This window comes from Mauremys reevesii, linkage group 22 (genome assembly GCF_016161935.1).
Source record: "Mauremys reevesii isolate NIE-2019 linkage group 22, ASM1616193v1, whole genome shotgun sequence".
NCBI lineage: Eukaryota > Metazoa > Chordata > Testudines > Geoemydidae > Mauremys > Mauremys reevesii.
Window position 1 is genome coordinate 24,728,413 of NC_052644.1, and position 20,102 is coordinate 24,748,514.

At 72.4% G+C, this 20,102-nt stretch overlaps 1 protein-coding gene across 2 annotated transcripts in view; it reads left to right on the top strand.

The window, feature by feature from the left end:
- The first annotated feature begins 234 nt into the window (after window positions 1-234).
- FLNA (filamin A) overlaps window positions 235-20,102 on the top strand; it is a 48,405-nt gene continuing 28,537 nt past the window's right edge. The window contains exons 1-19 of one of the 2 annotated variants that reach the window (XM_039510603.1): window positions 235-633; window positions 6,177-6,425; window positions 7,206-7,303; window positions 8,086-8,233; window positions 8,480-8,598; window positions 8,879-8,956; window positions 9,770-9,932; window positions 10,411-10,611; window positions 11,333-11,470; window positions 11,977-12,100; window positions 12,314-12,450; window positions 12,805-12,998; window positions 13,244-13,357; window positions 14,305-14,448; window positions 16,259-16,382; window positions 17,116-17,276; window positions 18,198-18,288; window positions 19,309-19,478; window positions 19,960-20,077. In XM_039510603.1, coding sequence (XP_039366537.1) covers window positions 273-633; window positions 6,177-6,425; window positions 7,206-7,303; window positions 8,086-8,233; window positions 8,480-8,598; window positions 8,879-8,956; window positions 9,770-9,932; window positions 10,411-10,611; window positions 11,333-11,470; window positions 11,977-12,100; window positions 12,314-12,450; window positions 12,805-12,998; window positions 13,244-13,357; window positions 14,305-14,448; window positions 16,259-16,382; window positions 17,116-17,276; window positions 18,198-18,288; window positions 19,309-19,478; window positions 19,960-20,077 — 2,932 coding nt within the window. In that variant the 5' untranslated portion in view covers window positions 235-272. The remainder of the gene's footprint in view (window positions 634-6,176; window positions 6,426-7,205; window positions 7,304-8,085; window positions 8,234-8,479; window positions 8,599-8,878; window positions 8,957-9,769; window positions 9,933-10,410; window positions 10,612-11,332; window positions 11,471-11,976; window positions 12,101-12,313; window positions 12,451-12,804; window positions 12,999-13,243; window positions 13,358-14,304; window positions 14,449-16,258; window positions 16,383-17,115; window positions 17,277-18,197; window positions 18,289-19,308; window positions 19,479-19,959; window positions 20,078-20,102) is intronic. The other variant, XM_039510604.1, reaches the window with a different exon arrangement.

Sequence of the window (20,102 nt, forward strand, 5' to 3'; positions counted from 1 at the left end):
AGCGCCCCCAGGGGTCTCCGCGCGCCCCGCCCCCAGGGGAGGGGGGATCTGCCCCCCCAGCGCCCCCAGGGGTCTCCGCGCCCCGCCCCAGGAGGGGGATCTCCTCGCCCCCCCCAGCGCCCCAGGGGTCTCCCCGCGCCCAGCCCCCACGGGAGGGGGGATCTCCTCGCCCCCCCCCAGCCCCCCAGGGGTCTCCCCGCCCCCCGCTCACGCCCCTGGCTCCTCCCCAGCTCTGCCCGCCCGGCTCGGCTCGGCTCCGCCCCGCCGTTATAATGAGCGGCTCCCAGGCGCGGCTGCCCCAGGCCGGCGCGGCTCCGGGCGAGGCGGCGGCTCCGGGCGAGATGCCGGCCACGGAGAAGGACCTGGCGGAGGACGCGCCCTGGAAGAAAATCCAGCAAAACACCTTCACCCGCTGGTGCAACGAGCACCTGAAGTGCGTCCAGAAGCGCATCGCCAACCTGCAGGCGGACCTGGCCGACGGGCTGCGGCTCATCGCGCTGCTCGAGGTGCTGAGCCAGAAGAAGCTGGGGCGCAAGTACAACCAGCGCCCCACTTTCCGGCAGATGCAGCTGGAGAACGTGTCGGTGGCGCTGGAGTTCCTGGAGCGCGAGAACATCAAGCTGGTCTCCATCGGTGAGCCGGGGCCGGGGAATGCCGGGGCTCTGGGAATGGGGCCTGGGTGCACGGGGTCCCTTGGGGAATGGGGCCTGGGTGCACGGGGGTCCCTTTGGGGAATGGGGCCTGGGTGCACGGGGGTCCCTTGGGGAATGGGGTCCAGGGTGCACGGGGTCCCGGGAGGGAGTGGGGTTCTGGGGTGCACGGGGGAATGGGGCCTGGGGTGCACGGGGGGTCCCTTGGGGGAATGGGGCCTGGGTGCACGGGGGTCCGGGGCTCCGGGATGCACGGGGGGTCCCTTGGGGAATGGGGCCTGGGTGCATGGGGGTCCTTTGGGGGAATGGGGCCTGGGTGCACGGGGGTCCCGGGAGGGAGTGGGGTTCTGGGGTGCACGGGGAATGGGGGCCTGGGTGCATGGGGGTCCTTTGGGGGAATGGGGCCTGGGTGCACGGGGTCCCGGAGGAATGGGGTTCTGGGGTGCACGGGGGAATGGGGGCTCCGGGGTGCACGGGGGTCCCTTGGGGGGAATGGGGGCTCTGGGGTGCACGGGGGTCCCTTGGGGGGGGAAAAGGGGGCTCCAGGGTGCACGGGGGATGCCAGGGGTACGGAGAGATGGGGTGGCAGCGGGGGGTAAATGTGGGCCTGGCCCCCTGGTGAGGATCTTGGTGACACGAGCGAAGTGGGGAGCCCTAGGCCTGTGCATGGGGGGCAAGCTCGGGGAGCGGGTCTGTGGCTGGGGAGTGGGGCAGGGAGCCCCCCACAGCGGCTGCTGCTGACTTAGGCTCCTAGCAGAGGTGCTGACAGGGGAGGCTGTGGGGTGGGGCCATCTGGGGGCTCAGCGGCCTGGCTCCCTGTGGGGCTAGCGGAACAGCAGGAGAAGGGAACGATTCCTGGGGGGCCCATGCCAAGCTCAGCCCCCCAACCTCCCCCGGGACGCTTCCCCCCTCCTCACCATGTGACAGGGGGCTCCCTGGACTGTCTCCCCACGGAGCTCGGGGTTGGGGCTCTGAGATGGGGCAGGAAGCAGTTGGGGGTGTAGATACACCCCCTGTAACCCCAGCGTGGGGCAGCCCCCCAGGACTAAAGGTGTGCAACTGCCCCCCCCCAACCCACAAGACCAATTCGCTTCTCACTGGATGGTCCCAGCACGACGGGGGGCGGGGAATCCAGGGCCGGTCTGGCAGGGGCTGCAGAGCTGGGGGGGTGGGGAACCCAGGGCTGGGCTGGCAGGGGCTGTGGGTCGGGAGTGAGGGGCACCGGCAGAGCTGGGGGCGTGGGGAACCCAGGGCTGGGCTGGCAGGGGCTGTGGGTCGGGAGTGAGGGGCACCGGCAGAGCTGGGGGGGTGGGGAACCCAGGGCTGGGCTGGCAGGGGCTGCGGATCGGGAGTGTGGGGCACCGGCAGAGCTGGGGGTGGGGGGCCGGGCTGGCAGGGCCTGCGGCTCGGGAGTGTGGGGCACCACGGGCCTGGGGGAGGGGAGTCTCCGTTATGCAGCCTGTAACAAAGGCTGGGGGGGGCGGGTCTGTTTCTCATCCCAGGAATGTGCTGTTCACCCCGGCCAGAGCCCAGCGGAAGGAAGGGGGCTGGGGGCCGGGAGGATGTGGGGGTCGCCTCGTCAGGCCCCCTTCTCCGGCAGCTCAGGGGAGCTGTGGGCACCAGAAGGCGGTTAGGGCCTGGGGAATGTGGGGCCCACAGTGGGGTGCAGCCTGGGCCCAGCTCGGGGGGGGGGGCTGACTGGGAATTAAAGCTCCCCCCAAGGCACTGGCTAGGTGCGTGGGGGGGAGTCTGTGCAGAAGGGGGGCATGGCCACGCCTCCGCACTGCTGGGGGCTCCGGCTACTGTAACACTGGACACTGTAAGGGACACCTGGGAGGGTCATCGGCCTCTAAAGGCTCTTGCAGGGAGTTGAGGGGCACCGGCAGAGGTGGGGGGCCCGGGGCTGGGCTAGCGGGGGCTGCGGGTCGGGGGTGAGGGGCACCGGCAGAGCTGGGGGGGGACAGGGCTGGGCTGGGCTAGCAGGGCCTGCGGGTCGGGACTGAGGGGCACCGGCAGAGCTGGGGGGCCCGGGGCCGGGTTAGCGGGGGCTGCGGGTCGGGACTGAGGGGCACCGGCAGAGTTGGGGCGCGGGGCCGGGGTAGCGGGGGGTGCGGGTCGGGTGTGCGGGGCCCCGGCCGAGCGGCGGGGTGCCCTGGGCCGGGCTAGCAGGGGCTGCGGGTCGGGAGTGAGGGGCACCGGCAAGGCTGGGGAGGCAGGGTCGGGCTAGCGGGGCTGCGGGTCGGGAGTGAGGGGCGCCGGCGGGGCTGGGGGGCCCGGGGCCGGGCTGGTGGGGGCTGCGGGTCGGGAGTGAGGGGCGCCGGCGGGGCTGGGGGGCCCGGGGCCGGGCTGGCGGGGCTGCGGGTCGGGAGTGAGGCGCCGGCGGGCTGGGGGCCCTGGGCCGGGCTGGTGGGGGCTGCGGGTCGGGAGTGAGGCGCGGCGGGGCTGGGGCCCAGGCTGGCGGGGGCGGCGGGTCGGGCGTGCGGGGGGCCGGCGGGGCTGGGGGGCCCAGGCTAGCGGGGGCTGCGGGTCGGGAGTGAGGGGCACTGGCAGAGCTGCGGGGCCCAGGGCCGGGCTAGCGGGGCTGCGGGTCGGGAGTGAGGGGCACCGGCGGAGCTGGGGGGCCCAGGGCCGGGCTAGCGGGGGCTGCGGGTCGAGTGAGGCGCCGGCGGGGCTGGGGACCCAGGCTAGCGGGGGCTGCGGGTCGGGAGTGAGGCGCCGGCGGGCTGGGGCCGGGGCCGGGCTAGCGGGGCTGCGGGTCGGGAGTGAGGGGCACCGGCGGAGCTGGGGCCCAGGGCCGGGCTAGCGGTGGCTGCGGGTCGGGAGTGAGGGGCACCGGCAGAGCTGCGGGGCAGGGCCGGGCTAGCGGGGGCTGCGGGTCGAGAGTGAGGGGCGCCGGAGGGGCTGGGGGGCCCGGGGCCGGGCTAGCGGGGGCTGCGGGTCAGGCGTGAGGGGCACCGGCGGGGCTGGGGCCCAGGCTGGCGGGGCTGCGGGTCGGGAGTGAGGGGCACTGGCAGAGCTGCGGGGCCCAGGGCCGGGCTAGCGGGGGCTGCGGGTTGGGCGTGAGGGGCGCCGGCGGGCTGGGGCCCGGGGCCGGGCTAGCGGGGGCTGCGGGTCGGGAGTGAGGGCGCCAGCGGGCTGGGGGCCCAGGCTAGCGGGGCTGCGGGTCGGGAGTGAGGCGCCGGCGGGCTGGGGCCCGGGGCCGGGGTCGCGGGGGCTGCGGGTCGGGAGTGAGGGGCACCCGCGGGGCTGGGGGGCCCAGGGCCGGGCTAGCGGGGGCTGCGGGTCGGGAGTGAGGGGCGCCGGCGGGGCTGGGGGGCCCGGGGCCGGGCTAGCGGGGGCTGCGGGTCGGGAGTGAGGGGCGCCAGCGGGGCTGGGGCCCAGGCCGGGCTAGCGGGGCTGCGGGTCGGGGTGTGGGGCGCCGGCGGGGCTGGGGGGCCCGGGGCCGGGCTAGCGGGGGCTGCGGGTCGGGAGTGAGGGGCGCCAGCGGGGCTGCGGGGGGGCAGGGCCAGGCTAGCGGGGGCTGCGGGTCGGGAGTGAGGGGCGCTGTTCCCGCTTGCAGTAGGAGTCACTGTCCCAGGCTGGGAGTTCCCTGCTCTCATTCCGGGCCTGGGGGGGCGGGGCCTGGGGGCCCCCCCTCCCCTGGCGCTGGGGGGATGCAGGATCCATCGGGAGGAGCCCGTGTCTGGCGGCCGCTCCATATAAGGCTAAAAAATGTTGGAGTGTCGGGCGGAGCCTCCGGGAATGGGGGGAGGGGCGGGTCATCCCCTAAACTGGGGGGGGCAGATCCTGGCAGGATCCCCCCCCCGCCCTGTGCCAGGACTGGCTGGGCCGGGACACCCTGTGCTGCTGGGGGCTGGGCACAGGACCCCCCGCGCTGAGGGACAGCGACGCCCCCTCACCCCTTGGCGCTGGGGGACCCCACTGGGCCGACACTGACCCCGTTGATGTGGCGTGTGCCCGGCGGGTGTAGGGGGGTCCCCCTGCCCAGCCCCCCAGGGGACGGGCACAGACAGTTTGGGGGTGTTGGGGGGTGACCATTCCTCTGTGCAGTGCTCTGCTCAGGGGCTGGGAGCCCGGACGCCTGGGTTCTCTCCCCGGCTCTGCGAGGGGGGTGGGGGCGGGTGGGTCGTAGCCGGGGGGTCTGGGAGCCAGGACGCCTGGGTTCTCTCCTGGCTCTGGGAGGGGAGTGGGGGCTGGTGGGTGGGAGCAGGGGGCTGGGACACATGGAGAGGGGGTGGTGCTGGTGCCCCTCACTCCCGACCTGCAGCCCCTGCTCCTGGGCCCTGGCTCCTGTCCCCGGAGTGAGTCAGGCTGGGCTCTGTCTCTGTGGGCTCAGCCCCCCCCCCCAATTCCCCTCCCCCTCAATCCGGGCCCCAAGCCAGCCCAGCCGCAGGGTGGGGGAGGGGTCTGGTATGAATGGACTTGGGGCCGGCTGGGAAACAGTCGTCCTCTGGGGCCGGGTGGATCCCCTGATGGAAGGGTCATGGCTGGACCCCCGGTGCCCCTGACTCCCGACCCGCAGCCCCAGCCCTGCCCCCACCCTCCAGCTCTGCCGGTGCCCCTCACTCCCGACCCACAGCCCCTGCCAGCCCGGCCCTGCCCCCCCCCAGCCCTGCTGGTGCCCCTCACTCCCGACCCGCAGCCCCAGCCAGCCCTGCCCTGGGCTCCCCCCAGCTCTGCCGGTGCCCCTCACTCCCGACCCGCAGCCCCAGCCCTGCCCCCACCCTCCAGCTCTGCCAGTGCCCCTCACTCCCGACCCCCCTCACTCCCGCAGCCCCTGCCAGCCCGGCTCTGCCCCCCCCAGCCCTGCCAGTGCCCCTCACTCCCGACCCGCAGCCCCAGCCCTGCCCCCACCCTCCAGCTCTGCCGGTGCCCCTCACTCTCGACCCACAGCCCCAGCCCTGCCCCACCCTCCAGCTCTGCCGGTGCCCCTCACTCCCGACCCGCAGCCCCAGCCCTGCCCCCACCCTCCAGCTCTGCCGGTGCCCCTCACTCCCGACCCGCAGCCCCTGCCAGCCCGGCCCTGCCCCCCCCAGCCCTGCCAGTGCCCCTCACTCCCGACCCGCAGCCCCTGCCCTGCCCCCACCCTCCAGCTCTGCCGGTGCCCCTCACTCCCGACCCGCAGCCCCTGCTAGCCTGGCCCTGCCCCCCCCAGCCCTGCCGGTGCCCCTCACTCCTGACCGGCAGCCCCCGCCCGGCCCCCACCCTCCAGCTCTGCCGGTGCCCCTCACTCCCGACCGCAGCCCCACCCCCCACCCTGCCGGTGCCCCTCACTCCCGACCCGCAGCCCCACCCCCACCCTGCCAGTGCCCCTCACTCCCGACCCGCAGCCCCCACCCTCCCACCCTGCCGGTGCCCCTCACTGCCGACCCGCAGCCCTCCGGAAGAACCCATTCCTGTGTTTTGCTGGGTACGGGGGCGGGGGGCTGAGAGGGATGCTCGGTGCAGGGGGGCGAGGGGGAGCTGGGGTGGAGGAGCAGGATGCTGGCGCCCAGCCCCCCGTGCTGACCCCCCGTCTCCCCGCAGACAGCAAGGCCATCGTGGATGGGAACCTGAAGCTGATCCTGGGGCTGATCTGGACGCTGATCCTGCACTACTCCATCTCCATGCCCATGTGGGACGAGGAGGACGACGAGGAGACCAAGAAGCAGACGCCGAAGCAGCGGCTGCTGGGCTGGATCCAGAACAAGCTGCCCGAGCTGCCCATCACCAACTTCAGCAAGGACTGGCAGAGCGGGCGGGCCCTGGGGGCCCTGGTGGACAGCTGTGCCCCGGGTGAGGGGGCTGGGGGCGTGGGGCCCCGGGAGGGGGCTGGGGGTGAGGTACCGGGGCAGGCGCAGGGCCCCAGGAGGGGGCTGGGGTGCAGGGTACCGGGGCAGGGGCGCAGGGCCCCAGGGAGGGGGCTGGGGTGCAGGGTACCGGGGCAGGGGCGAGGGCCCCAGGAGGGCTGGGGTGCAGGGTACCGGGGGCAGGGGGCAGGGGCGCAGTGCCCCAGGAAGGGGGCTGGCAGCACGAGGTACCGGGAGGGGGCAGGGGCGAGGCCCCAGGGAGGGGGCTGGGGGCACGAGGGACCGGGGGAGGGGCGAGGCCCCAGGAGGGGGCTGGGGGCACGAGGTACCGGGGCAGGAGGCGCAGTGCCCCAGGGAGGGGGGCTGGGAGCACGAGGTACCGGGGGAGGGGGGCAGGGGGGCAGGGGGCGCAGGGCCCCGGGGAGGGGGGCTGGGGGCACGAGGTACCGGGGGAGGGGGCTGGGGGCGCCGGGCCCCGGGGCGGGGGGCTGGGGGCACGAGGTACCGGGGGAGGGGGGCAGGGGCAGGGGGCGCAGGGCCCCATGGCGGCACTGTTTCGGGCTCCAGGGCATTGTGGCGGATGGCATCAGGCCATCGGGAGGCTCATGGGGGCAGGGAAGTGAGATCGGGGGGAGATCAGCCCCCCAGTTGTGCTCCTGCCATGGCCACAGTGCAGCCCTGGCCCCCCCAGGGGAGGCAGCCACCAGGGCCCCCAATGGGGGATGGGGGGAACTCCATGTGCCACTAACCCCCCCTGCTCCCCCAGGTCTCTGCCCCGACTGGGACTCCTGGGACGCCAGCAAACCCGTCAACAACGCCCGCGAGGCCATGCAGCAGGCTGACGACTGGCTCGGCATCCCCCAGGTGCGGGGCCGGTGCTGTCCTGAGGGACTGGGGGGGTTCCTGGAGCGAGGGGTGCAGGTGTCTGGGGGGCTGCTGGGGGGGTGCGGTGTCCTGGGGTTGGGGGGCGGGCTGGGGGTACCCTGGGGGCTGAGGGAGCGGTGTCCAGGGGATGTGGGGCAGGCTGGGGGGCTGAGGGAGCGGTGTCCAGGGGACGTGGGGCAGGCCGGGGGCGGAGGGAGCGGTGTCCAGGGGACGTGGGGCAGGCCGGGGGGCTGAGGGAGCGGTGTCCAGGGGACGTGGGGCAGGCGGGGGGCTGGGAGAGCGGTGTCCAGGGGACGTGGGGCAGGCCGGGGGGTGGGGGAGCGGTGTCCAGGGGACGTGGGGAGGCCGGGGGCTGAGGGAGCGGTGTCCAGGGGACGTGGGGCCGGCCGGGGCTGGGAGAGCGGTGTCCAGGGACGTGGGGCAGGCCGGGGTGGGGAGCGGTGTCCAGGGACGTGGGGCAGGCCGGGGGGCTGGGTGAGCGGTGTCCAGGGGACGTGGGGCAGGCCGGGGGTGGGGAGCGGTGTCCAGGGACGTGGGGCAGGCTGGGGGTGGGGAGCGGTGTCCAGGGACGTGGGAGGCCGGGGCTGAGGGAGCGGTGTCCAGGGGACGTGGGGCAGGCCGGGGGGCTGAGGGAGCGGTGTCCAGGGGACGTGGGGCAGGCCTGGGGGTGGGGGTACCCTGGGGGCTGGGGCAGCGGTGTCCCGGGGACGTGGGGCAGCCGGGGGGCACGGAGGCAGGTCTGACCCCCGTCCCTGCGGCAGGTCATCACCCCGGAGGAGATCGTGGACCCCAATGTGGACGAGCACTCGGTCATGACCTACCTGTCCCAGTTCCCCAAGGCCAAGCTCAAGCCGGGTGCCCCCCTGCGCCCCAAGCTGAACCCCAAGAAGGCGCGAGCCTACGGCCCCGGTGAGTCCTGGGGGCAGCCCAGACGGGGGGGGGGCGCCCCCCCTGGGCCAGCCTCTCCCTCTGCCCCCTCTGGGGGGACCCTCCCTGCTCCTTCTGCTCACAGGGGGGGCCAGGCCCCTCCCTCGTTGGGGCTCTCCAGTCCCCTGCCCCTCCTCACCCCATGACTGTATCCCCACTGCCTCTGCCTGTGCCGGGGGCGGGGCGGGGGGCTGACTCCGCCCCCTCCCGGGCTGACTCCGCCCCCAGGTATTGAGCCCACCGGGAACATGGTGAAGAGAACGGCCGAGTTCACCGTGGAGACCATCAGCGCCGGCCAGGGCGACGTCCTGGTTTACGTGGAGGACCCAGCTGGGCACAGAGAAGAGGTGGGAGCCCAGGGCCGGGCTGGCAGGGGCTGCGGGTCGGGAGTGAGGGGCACCGGCAGAGCTGCGGGGGGCAGGGCCAGGCTGGCAGGGGCTGCGGGTCGGGAGTGAGGGGCACCGGCGGAGCTGGGGGGGGCAGGGCCAGGCTGGCAGGGGCTGCAGGTCGGGAGTGAGGGGCACCGGCGGAGCTGGGGGGGGCAGGGCCAGGCTGGCAGGGGCTGCGGGTCGGGAGTGAGGGGCGCTGGTGGGGGGGCTCTCAATCTAATGCAGTTTCTCCCCATAGGCCAAGGTCATCGCAAACAACGACAAGAACCGAACTTTCTCCGTCTCGTATATTCCCAAAGTGACGGGGGTCCACAAGGTGAGACTCCCTTGTTCCCCCCCCCCAATCTAGTCACCAGCCCTCAGAGCCCTCCCAGTCCTGGGGCGAGAACCCAGGCGTCCTGGCTCCCAGCCCCCCCTGCTCTAACCACCAGCCCCCACTCCCCTCCCAGAGCCGGGGAGAGAACCCAGGAGTCCTGGCTCCCAGCCCCCCCCTGCTCTAACCCACCAGCCCCCACTCCCCTCCCAGAGCCGGGGAGAGAACCCAGGAGTCCTGGCTCCCAGCCCCCCCTGCTCTAACCACCAGCCCCACTCCTCCCAGAGCTGGGAGAGAACCCAGGAGTCCTGGCTCCCAGCCCCCTGCTCTAACCACTATCCCCTCCTCCCGGAGCCAGGAGAGAACCCAGGCGTCCTGGCTCCCAGCCCCTGCTGTAACCACTATCCCCTCCTCCCGGAGCCAGGAGAGAACCCAGGCGTCCTGGCTCCCAGCCCCCCCTCCCGGGGCGGGGGCGAGAACCCAGGCGTCCGGGCGCCCAGCCCCTGCTCTAACCCCCAGCCCCCTCCTCCCGGGAGCCAGGCCAGAACGCAGGCGTCCTGGCTCCCAGCCCCCCCTCCCGGAGCTGGGGAGAGAACCCAGGCGTCCGGGCTCCCAGCCCCCCCTGCTCTAACCACCAGCCCCCACTCCCCTCCCAGAGCCGGGGAGAGAACCCAGGCGTCCGGGCTCCCAGCCCCCCCTCCCGGAGCCGGGGAGAGAACCCAGGCGTCCGGGCTCCCAGCCCCCCCTCCCGGAGCTGGGGAGAGAACCCAGGCGTCCGGGCTCCCAGCCCCCCCGCTGTAACCGCGCTCTCCCCAGGTGACGGTGCTGTTCGCGGGGCAGCACATTGCAAAGAGCCCGTTCGAGGTGACGGTGGGGAAATCGTTGGGCGACGCCGGGCGAGTGACGGCCCAGGGGCCCGGCCTGGAGCCCACGGGCAACATTGCCAACAAAGTCACCTCCTTCGAGGTCTTCACGGCCGGTGAGTGCGGGGTCCCAAGGGGGGCCGGGCGGGGCCTGAGCCCTCTCCCCCCCAGGCGCGGGGGCCGGCGCGGTGGAGGGGAGGGGGAGGGGGAGGTGAAGGGGCTGGGGGATCCCATGGGGGCCGGGTGGGGCTGACCCCTCTCCCCCCCAGGCGCGGGGGCCGGCGAGGTGGAGGGGAGGGGCTGGGCCGGGCTGACCTCTCCCGGGCGGGCCGGCGAGGTGGAGGGAGGGGGCTGGGCGGGGCTGACCCTCTCCCCGGGCGCGGGGCCGGCGAGGTGGAGGGAGGGGCTGGGCTGACCCCTCTCCCCCCCAGGCGCGGGGGCCGTGGAGGTGGAGGGGAGGGGGCTGGGCGGGGGCTGACCCCTCTCCCCCCCAGGCGCGGGGGCCGGCGAGGTGGAGGGGAGGGGGAGGGGGAGGTGAAGGGGCTGGGGGATCCCATGGGGGGCTGGGCCGGGGCTGACCCCTCTCCCCCCCAGGCGCGGGGGCCGGCGAGGTGGAGGTGACGGTGCTGGACCCCAGCGGGCGGAAGGGGACAGTGGAGCAGCAGCTGGAGGACAAGGGCGACAGCACCCACCGGTGCACCTACCGCCCAGGCGCCGAGGGCACCTACACCGTCCACGTGACCTTCGGGGGCACGCCCATCCCCCGCAGCCCCTACACCGTCGCTGTGGGGCAGGGTGAGCTCGGGGGGCCGGGCTGGGCAGGGCGGGTCTCCCACAATGCCCCAAGTCTGGGGGGTCTCTGCTGTCTGTCTGTCTCTCTGCCCCCCAGCAAGGGGCCCCCAGGGCATCTCGGGGGTTCCCCAAGGATGTGGGGGGTTCTCCTTCTCTTTCTCTCTCTGCCCCCTGGCATGGGGGTCTCCCTCGAGGGGCATGGGGGGTCCCCGCTCTGTCTGCCCCCCCGGTAACCCCCCTCTCTCTCCTCTCTCCGCTGTGCTCCCAGCTGTCCTAGCTCTCTCTCTGTCTGTCTGTCTCTCGATGAGCCGCCGTCCCGGATCCTCGGCTGGTGCCCCTCACCCTGGCGCCAGGCCGGCCCGGGGCTAATGGTACTGTGTGAGCTTGGGGGCGGGAGGAGGGCTGCGGGCGGGTGCCCCCTCCCCTGGGAGGGGGGCTGGGGCCCAGAGAGCCTGCATTTGGAGGGGGGGAGTGGCCCCGGATGCCTGGGTCCCCTTTCTCACTGCCTAGCAAATAACCCCAATGCCTGGTGGGGGTGGGGTGCAGCCGGACGCCTGGGTCCTTCTTGCTGTCTTTCTCCCCCCTGCTGTGCGTCACTGGGGAGCGGGAGCCCCGGACGCCTGGGTTCCTCTCTCACTTGAGACTGAAACCCCAATGCCTGGTGGGGGTGGGGAGCACCCGGACGCCTGGGTCCCTCTCACGGTCTGTCTCCCCTCCCCCCCAGCCTGTAGCCCCAGCGCCTGCCGGGCCACAGGGCGGGGGCTGCAGCCCAAGGGGCTCCGGGTGAAGGAGTCGGCGGATTTCAAGGTCTACACGAAAGGCGCCGGCAGTGGGGAGCTCAAGGTCACGGTCAAGGGCCCAAGTGAGTGCAGCCCCCCTGCCGGGGGAGTGGCTGAGGCGTGCAGGCAGCAATGGTGGGGCTGCCCTATGGGGGGGGCAGGGGGGCTGCCCCACACTTACCCCGTCTCCCCACAGAGGGGCCGGAGAGCGTGAAGCAGAAGGATCTGGGGGGGCCTGTGGCGGGAGGGGCTGCCCCATGGGAGGGGCTGGAGGGCTGCCCCCCACTGACCCCGTCTCCCCACAGAGGGGCCGGAGAGCGTGAAGCAGAAGGATCGGGGGGGGCCTGTGGCGGGAGGGGCTGCCCCATGAGGGGGACTGTGGGGGGTGGGGCTGCCCCATGGGGGGGCTGGAGGGCTGCCCCCCACTGACCCCGTCTCCCCACAGAGGGGCCGGAGAGCGTGAAGCAGAAGGATCTGGGGGGGCCTGTGGCGGGAGGGGCTGCCCCATGAGGGGGGGGGACTGTGGGGGGAGGGGCTGCCCCATGGTGGGGCTGGGGGGCTGCCCCCCACTGACCCCGTCTCCCCACAGAGGGGCCGGAGAGCGTGAAGCAGAAGGATCTGGGCGATGGGATTTTTGCCTTCGAGTATTTCCCCAGCCTGCCCGGGAACTACACGGTCACCATCACCTGGGGGGGGCAGCAGGTGCCACGCAGGTGAGCACCCCGCGGGCTGGGTACCTATGTGGGGCCTGGTGCATGCTGGGATGGCTGGGGCCGGGATGCCCCGGTGCTGGGTGGGGACCTGGGCGATGCCCCAATGCGTGCTCTGTGTGTGTGTGTGAGATGCCCTGGGGGGAGGGACACATGGCGGGTGCGGTGCCGCGGGGACCCCGTTGTGACCTGCTCTTCTCCTGTCCCCCCCCCCAGCCCGTTTGAGGTGAAGGTCGGCCCCGAGTGCGGCAGCCAGAAGGTCCGGGCCTGGGGGCCAGGGCTGGAGGGCGGCGTGGTCGGCAAGTCGGCCGACTTCGTGGTGGAGGCCATTGGGGACGACGTGGGCACGCTGGGTGAGGGGGGACCTGGGGGGGGAGGAGCTGGATTCCCCATCTTGGTCTCACCAGGCAGTACGGCTGCGGGGGGGTCTGGGAAATGCCGGGTCGAGGGGGGCGGCTTGCTCCTGGCAGGGCCCCTGGATCTCAATCGGGGTGGCAGGGCTTTGGGTGCTCCTGGGGTCCCCATCTTGGGGTGGGGCGGGAGGTGGGGGGGTCCCGGGGAGGGGAAGGGCTGGGCGTTCATGGGGACCCCACCTCCACAGAGGTAGGGGCCAGGGGGGCTGGTCTCCTCCCGGGGGGCCTGGGTGTGGGGGGCGGTGGAGGGGTCGGGAGCCCTGGTCTCAACCCCCCGCGCTCCCTCCCCCGCAGGGTTCTCGGTGGAGGGCCCGTCCCAGGCCAGGATTGAGTGTGACGACCGGGGGGACGGTTCCTGCGACGTGCGCTACTGGCCCCAGGAGCCGGGTGACTACGCCGTGCACGTCCTGTGCAATGGGGCCGACATTCGCCACAGCCCCTTCATGGCTGAGATCCGCCCTGCCCCCCGCGACCTGCACCCCGAGAAGGTACCGCCGGCCAGGGCTGGGGGTGGGCGCCCGGCTTGGGAGGGGAGCGGGAGCTGGTGGGTTGGACGGGAGCTGGAGCTGGGAGCCGGACTCCTGGGTTCTCTCCCCAGCTCTGGGAGGTGGGGGCTGGGAGCCCGGACTCCTGGGTTCTCTCTCCGGCCCAGGGAGGGGAGCAGGGTCTAGGGCTGGGAGTGGGGCTGACATGAGGGCAGGGTCCTCTCTCACCTGTGTCCCCTCCCACCCAGGTGAAAGCCCACGGGCCTGGGCTGGAGAAGACGGGTGTCGCCATCAACAAACCAGCCGAGTTCACAGTGGATGCCAAGAACGGCGGGAAGGCCCCTCTCAAGGTCCAGGTGCAGGTGAGGAGGGGGGTGCCAGATGGGGGTGGCCCAGGGCTGGGGAGCACGGCTGTGTGCAGACAGGGGGCGGCTAGGTGCATCCTGATGGAGGTGCCAAGTGGGGGACTGGGGGCTTGACCCCACTCTGCCCCCAAGATGCAGAGGGCACCCGAGGGTGGGGAGCTGAGCCGGCTGGCGGCTGACCCGCTGTGCCCCCCCCCCCCCCCCCGGGGAGGAGGGAGGGCTGGGGGCCGGCTGGCGGCTGACTCCTGCCCCGGGAGGAGGGAGGGCTGGGGCCGGCTGGCGGCTGACCCGCTCTGCCCCCCCCCCCGGGAGGAGGGAGGGCTGGGGGCCGGCTGGCGACTGACCCGCTCTGCCCCCCCTGGGGAGGAGGGAGGGCTGGGGGCCGGCTGGCGACTGACCCGCTCTGCCCCCCCCCGGGGAGGAGGGAGGGCTGGGGGCCGGCTGGCGGCTGACCCGCTCTGCCCCCCCCGGGGAGGAGGGAGGGCTGGGGGCCGGCTGGCGGCTGACCCGCCCGGCCCCCCCCGGGGGAGGAGGGCGGGGTGGGGGCCGGCGGGCGGCTGACCCGCTCTGCCCCCCCCCCCGGGAGGAGGGAGGGCTGGGGGCCGGCTGGCGACTGACCCGCTCTGCCCCTGGGAGGAGGGAGGGCTGGGCCGGCTGGCGGCTGACCCGCCTGCCCCGGGAGGAGGGAGGGCTGGGGCCGGCTGGCGACTGACCCGCTCTGCCCCCCCCCGGGGAGGAGGGAGGGCTGGGGGCCGGCTGGCGACTGACCCGCTCTGCCCCCCCGGGGAGGAGGGCGGGCTGGGGGCCGGCTGGCGACTGACCCGCTCTGCCCCCCCCGGGGAGGAGGGAGGGCTGGGGGCCGGCTGGCGACTGACCCGCTCTGCCCCCCCCGGGGAGGAGGGAGGGCTGGGGGCCGGCTGGCGACTGACCCGCTCTACCCCCAGGATGCGGAGGGCACCCCAGTGGACGTGGCGGTGAAGGACAACGGCAACGGCACCTACAGCTGCTCCTATGTACCCAAGAAGCCGGTGAAACACACGGCCATGGTGTCCTGGGGGGGCGTCAACATCCCCAACAGCCCCTACCGTGTGAGTGCCCCGTGGGGGGACCTTCTGCTGGGAGCTGGGCGGCGGGCGCGTGTCCCACAATGCACTGGGGCTGGGTTTGCGGGGGGGGGGCGCGAGCGTGTGTCCCACAATGCACTTGGGCTTGGTTTGTGGGTGTGTGTGTGTGTGTCCCACAATGGGCTGGGTTTGGGGGGGGAGGCATGTGTCTCACAATGCACTGGGGCTGGGTTTGCTGGGGGCGGGGCGTGTCTCACAATGCACTGGGGCTGGGCGGGGGCGATCGTGGGTCCCACACCGCCCCGGGGCTTGGGGGGGGCGGGCGCATGTCCCACAATGCACTTGGGCTTGGTTTGTGGGGTGTGTGTGTGTGTGTGTGTGTCCCACAATGCACTGGGGCTGGGTTTGCGGGGGGGTGTGTGTCCCACAATGCACTGGGGCTGGGTTTGCGGGGGGGTGTGTGTCCCACAATGCACTGGGGCTGGGCGGGGGCGATCGTGTGTCCCACAATGCCCTGGTGCTTGGGCGGCGCATGTCCCACAATGCACTTGGGCTTGGTTTGTGGGGGTGTGTGTGTGTGTGTGTCCCACAATGCACTGGGGCTGGGTTTGCGGGGGGGGGTGTGTCCCACAATGCACTGGGGTGGGTTTGCGGGGGGGGCATGTCCCACAATGCACTGGGGCTGGGTTTGCGGGGGGGGGGCATGTCCCACAATGCACCGGGGCTGGGTTTGCGGGGTGGGTGGGGTGGGTCGTGTCCCACAATGCACTGGGGCTGGGTTTGCGGGGGGGGGTGTGTCCCACAATGCACTGGGGCTGGGTTTGTGGGGGGGTGTCCCACAATGCACTGGGGTGGGTTTATGGGGGCATGTCCCACAATGCACTGGGGCTGGGTTTATGGGGGGGCCTGTCCCACAATGCACCAGGGCTGGGTTTGCGGGGGGGGGCATGTCCCACAATGCCCTGGGGCTGGGTTTATGGGGGGCATGTCCCACAATGCACTGGGGTGGGTTTATGGGGGGTGTCCCACAATGCACTGGGGCTGGGTTTATGGGGGTGTCCCACAATGCACTGGGGCTGGGTTTATGGGGGTGTCCCACAATGCACTGGGGCTGGGTTTGCCGGGTGGGTCGTGTCCCACAATGCACTGGGGCAGGGGAGGGGACCTACCTGGGTGTAGCCATCCCAGGCCTTGGCTGTGTAGTGATCCTCTGTCCCAGGATGCACTGGGGCAGGGGTGGGGGTTGCCCGTAGCAACAGCTTGGGCCTAGTGATCCCAGGCCAGGCCTGGACTATCCAAGGATTTTGTCCCATAATGCAGTGGGCTGGGGGGGTACAGGGGGTTCCCAGAAGCACGTGTCCCATAATGCACTGGGGGGGTTACCCTGGTAACAGGCTGGGCCTAGTGATCGCAGGCGGCAGGAAGCCTCTGGGCCATAATGCACCGGAGGCCTGGTGACCCCGGCCAGGCCTGCCGCCAGGATGGGGGTGACTCGCTGAAATAGCCCCCCCCCATTGTCTGCCTCCCACTGCACTGAGACCCAGACACCTGGGTTCTCCCCGGCTCTGGGAAGGGAGGGGGGCTGGTGGGTTAACAGGGAGCCAGGACGCCTGGGTTCTCTCCCTGACTCTGGGAGTGTGTGGGGGGGGCAATACGATGTTGGGGGGTGGGGTAGGGAGGGTTGTGTGTATTACAACAGCAATAGGCATTATAATGCCAAGCACACACCCCCGACCCTGTAGCTGGGGCCTTCTGGGCCCCCTTCTCTGTTGGGGTGCTGGCCCCAGGTGAAGAGCTCGGGGGGGACCCCATCTGACCTCTCCCTTCTCCCCAGGTGAACGTGGGGGCCGGCAGCCACCCCCACAAGGTGAAGGTGTACGGCCCCGGCGTGGCCAAGACGGGGCTCAAGGCCCATGAACCCACCTACTTCACCGTGGACTGTGCGGAGGCCGGGCAGGGTGAGAGCCTGGGGGGCCTGGGGGCCTCTGGAGGGGAGCTGGGTTCCTGGGGCCAGGCTGGGGTTGGAGGCAGGCTGCAGGGTGGGAGCCGGGGGTGAGCCGAGCGGCTGATGGGTGGGGGTTGGGGGCAGGCTGCGGGGTGGGAGCCGGGGTGGGGGGTGAGTCGAGGGGCTGATGGGTGGGGGTTGGGGGCAGGTTGCGGGGTGGGAGCTGGGGTGGGGGGTGAACCGAGGGGCTGATGGGTGGGGTTGGGGCAGGCTGCGGGTGGGAGCCGGGGGTGAGCCGAGGGGCTGATGGGTGGGGTTGGGGGCAGGCTGCGGGGTGGGAGCCGGGGGTGAGCCGAGGGGCTGATGGGTGGGGTTGGGGCAGGCTGCAGGGTGGGAGCCGGGGCGGGTGGGTGAGCCGAGGGGCTGATGGGTGGGGTTGGGGCAGGCTGCGGGGTGGGAGCCGGGGGTGAGCCGAGGGGCTGATGGGTGGGGTTGGGGCAGGCTGCGGGGTGGGAGCTGGGGTGGGGGGTGAACCGAGGGGCTGATGGGTGGGGGTTGGGGGCAGGCTGCGGGGTGGGAGCTGGGGGGGTCTAACGGGTCTCCCCGCGCCCACCAGACAGGGGGAGTTGTGGGGGGTGGGTTGGGGATTTGAGGGTGACCCGGGCATGGCAGAGGTCAGCGGGGGGCAGGGCAGGGGGGCTCTGCGGGGAGCTGATGGCTCTGCTGTGTCCCCTCCCGCCGCCCAGGTGATGTGAGCATCGGGATCAAGTGCGCCCCAGGCGTGGTGGGGCCGGCCGAGGCCGACATCGACTTCGACATCATCCGCAATGACAACGACACGTTCACCGTGCGCTACACGCCCCGCGGGCCCGGCACCTACACCATCATGGTGCTCTTCGCGGACCAGGTCTGCCGTGCCGGGGGAAAGCGGGGGCGGGGGGGGACGGTGCTTTCCACTCACCGCACCCTGCCCATATTTGGGGGGAGCAGGGGCTGGGAAGGGCGCAACGTGAGGGGGGAGATGCTCCGGTGGGGGTGGGGGTGCCGGGGCACCATCCGGCTGCTTTTCATCAATCTCTCCTATGGGGCAGGCTCCGAGTCACAGAGTCCCCGGGCCTTGCTCTGGAACGTCCCCAGTCGAAGCCATTCAGGACTCTGGGGGAGCCTCCTCTCTCGCTCTGACCTCGGAGCATTCAGCATCCCCTGCCCCACCGCGCGCTTCCCCCAGCAATTCCCGTGGTGGGGTCCTGGGGCAGCCAGAGGGCCCTGCCCCCCAGACGTGGCGCTCAGCTGGCACGTAGAACAGAACGGTGCCTTCGCTGGCGTAGAACAGAGCTTGGTCTCACAGAAATCAGTGACTTTCAGCCAAGCCCATCTTGGGGAGTCCCGGGCCAGACCCTTGGACTCCCTCTCTTCCAGTCCCCCAAGCAGACTGCCTAGCTTCCAGCAACCGACCTCCGACACACCTCTTGCTTCCCGGCAAAAGGTGTCACTTGGTCACCCCCCCACACCCCGGGTCTCCAGTTACATACCTGCAGGCAGCTGGGCAGCCTCACCTGCACCCAATTCCCACCACCGAAGCTTGGTGCAGTACGTGGGGAAACCGAGGCACACACCTTATTAGTGTAGGACAGAGACTCACATGCAACATAACAAGATGACTAACACCCCCTTGGTCACAGTCTGCCCTGGGAGCGCCGGGGGCTCCCCGCTTATGGGGGTTGGGGGGCCTTGGGGGCGCTGGGGGGGCTCATTGCAGAGGGGAGCTGTCCTGCTCAGAGTGGTGGGGGCGGCTTCACGGTTCTCTGACTCCCTGCTACCTCCTTAGGCCACCCCCACCAGCCCCATCCGCATCAAGGTGGACCCATCCCACGACGCCAGCAAGGTCAAGGCTGAAGGGCCTGGGCTGAACCGGACCGGTGAGTCTGGGGGGCAGGGTGCTGGTCTGGGCAAGAGAGGAAATTCTGACTTGCTGTGGGGCGCAGGCAGCGGGGGCGGGGGATGGAGGGGGAAGGGGCGAGGCAGCGGGGAAGGAGGGGAAGGGGCAGGCAGCGGGGGAAGGGGCGCAGGCAGCGGGGGAAGGAGGGGGAAGGGGGCGCAGGCAGCGGGGGAAGGGGCAGGCAGCGGGGAAGGAGGAGAAAGGGGGCGCAGGCAGCGGGGGAAGGGGCAGGCAGCGGGGGAAGGAGGGAAAGGGGGCAGGCAGCAGGGGAAGGAGGGGAAAGGGGGCACAGGCAGCGGGGGAAGGGCGCAGGCAGCGGGGATGGAGGGAAAGGGGCGCAGGCAGCGGGGGAAGGGGGCGAGGCAGCAGGGGAAGGAGGGGAAAGGGGCAGGCAGCAGGGGAAGGAGGGAAAGGGGGCACAGGCAGCGGGGAAGGGGGCAGGCAGCAGGGGATGGAGGGGGAAGGCAGCGCAGGCAGCGGGGATGGAGGAAAGGGGCGCAGGCAGCGGGGGAAGGGGCGCAGGCAGCAGGGGAAGGATGGGGAAGGGGCAGGCAGCGGGGGATGAAGGAAAGGCGCAGGCAGCGGGGGAAGGGGCGAGGCAGCAGGGGAAGGAGGAAAGGGGCACAGGCAGCGGGGGAGGGGCAGGCAGCAGGGGAAGGAGGAGGGGAAGGGCACAGGCAGCGGGGAAGGGGCGCAGGCAGCGGGGATGAAGGAGGAAAGGGCGCAGGCAGCGGGGGAAGGGGCGAGGCAGCGGGGGAAGGAGGGGGGAAGGGGCGCAGGCAGCGGGGATGAAGGAAAGGGGCACAGGCAGCGGGGAAGAAGGGGAAAGGGGGCACAGGCAGCGGGGGAGGGGCAGGCAGCAGGGGGAAGGAGGGGAAAGGGGGCGCAGGCAGCGGGGGAAGGGGGGCGCAGGCAGCGGGGAAGGGGGCGAGGCAGCGGGGGATGAAGGGGCGCAGGGGGGCCAGTACATCCCCTGACCCCCATGGGCTCCCCCCGGCAGGCGTGGAGCTGGGCAAACCCACCCACTTCACGGTGAACGCCAAGGCAGGGGGCCGGGCGCCGCTGGACGTGCAGTTCACCGGCCCAGCCAAGGGCGAGGCGGTGCGGGACTCGGAGGTGATTGACAACCACGACGGGACCCACACAGTGAAATACACCCCTGTGCAGCAGGTATGGGGGCCCCCGGCTCCATCCCCCCGAGCCGGCAGGGCGTGGCTCTCTGGGGGGCCCCTCTCCCCTTGCAGGGTGTCCTGGGCTCCGTACGGCCCCTGGGAGGAGCCCCCTGCAGTGTGACGGGCCCTTCTCGGGGTGCACTCTCCCAGGGGGGTTAAACTCTGGGCCCCGCCGGCACCTCCTCCAGCAACCTGGCTCTGCCGTTGGCCCCCCCAGGGAGTCCCCTCGCTCTGGTCTCTGCTCCCTCTGGGAGTGAGGGACCCGCTGTGCCCCCCCAGCTCTAGCCAACGTCGCACGGAAGCTTTCCCCAGCCCTCAGTGGCCAGCCATGGTCTGTGCCTGTCGCGGTCACCCCTGTCCTCTAGGGGTTGCTGCGACGGTCATGCACCTCTGTCCCACCACCCAGAGACGTGAGTAACACGGGGAAACTGAGGCACGCACAGAGAAAACAATACAAACCTTCCCGCTTCGTCACACAGGGTAACCTGGGCGTGGCCGTGACCTACGGCGGAGACCACATCCCCAAAAGCCCCTTCAGCGTGGGCGTGGCCCCCAGCCTGGACCTCAGCAAGATCAAGATCACCGGCCTGGCTGACAGTGCGTACCTGGGCGGGGAGGGCTG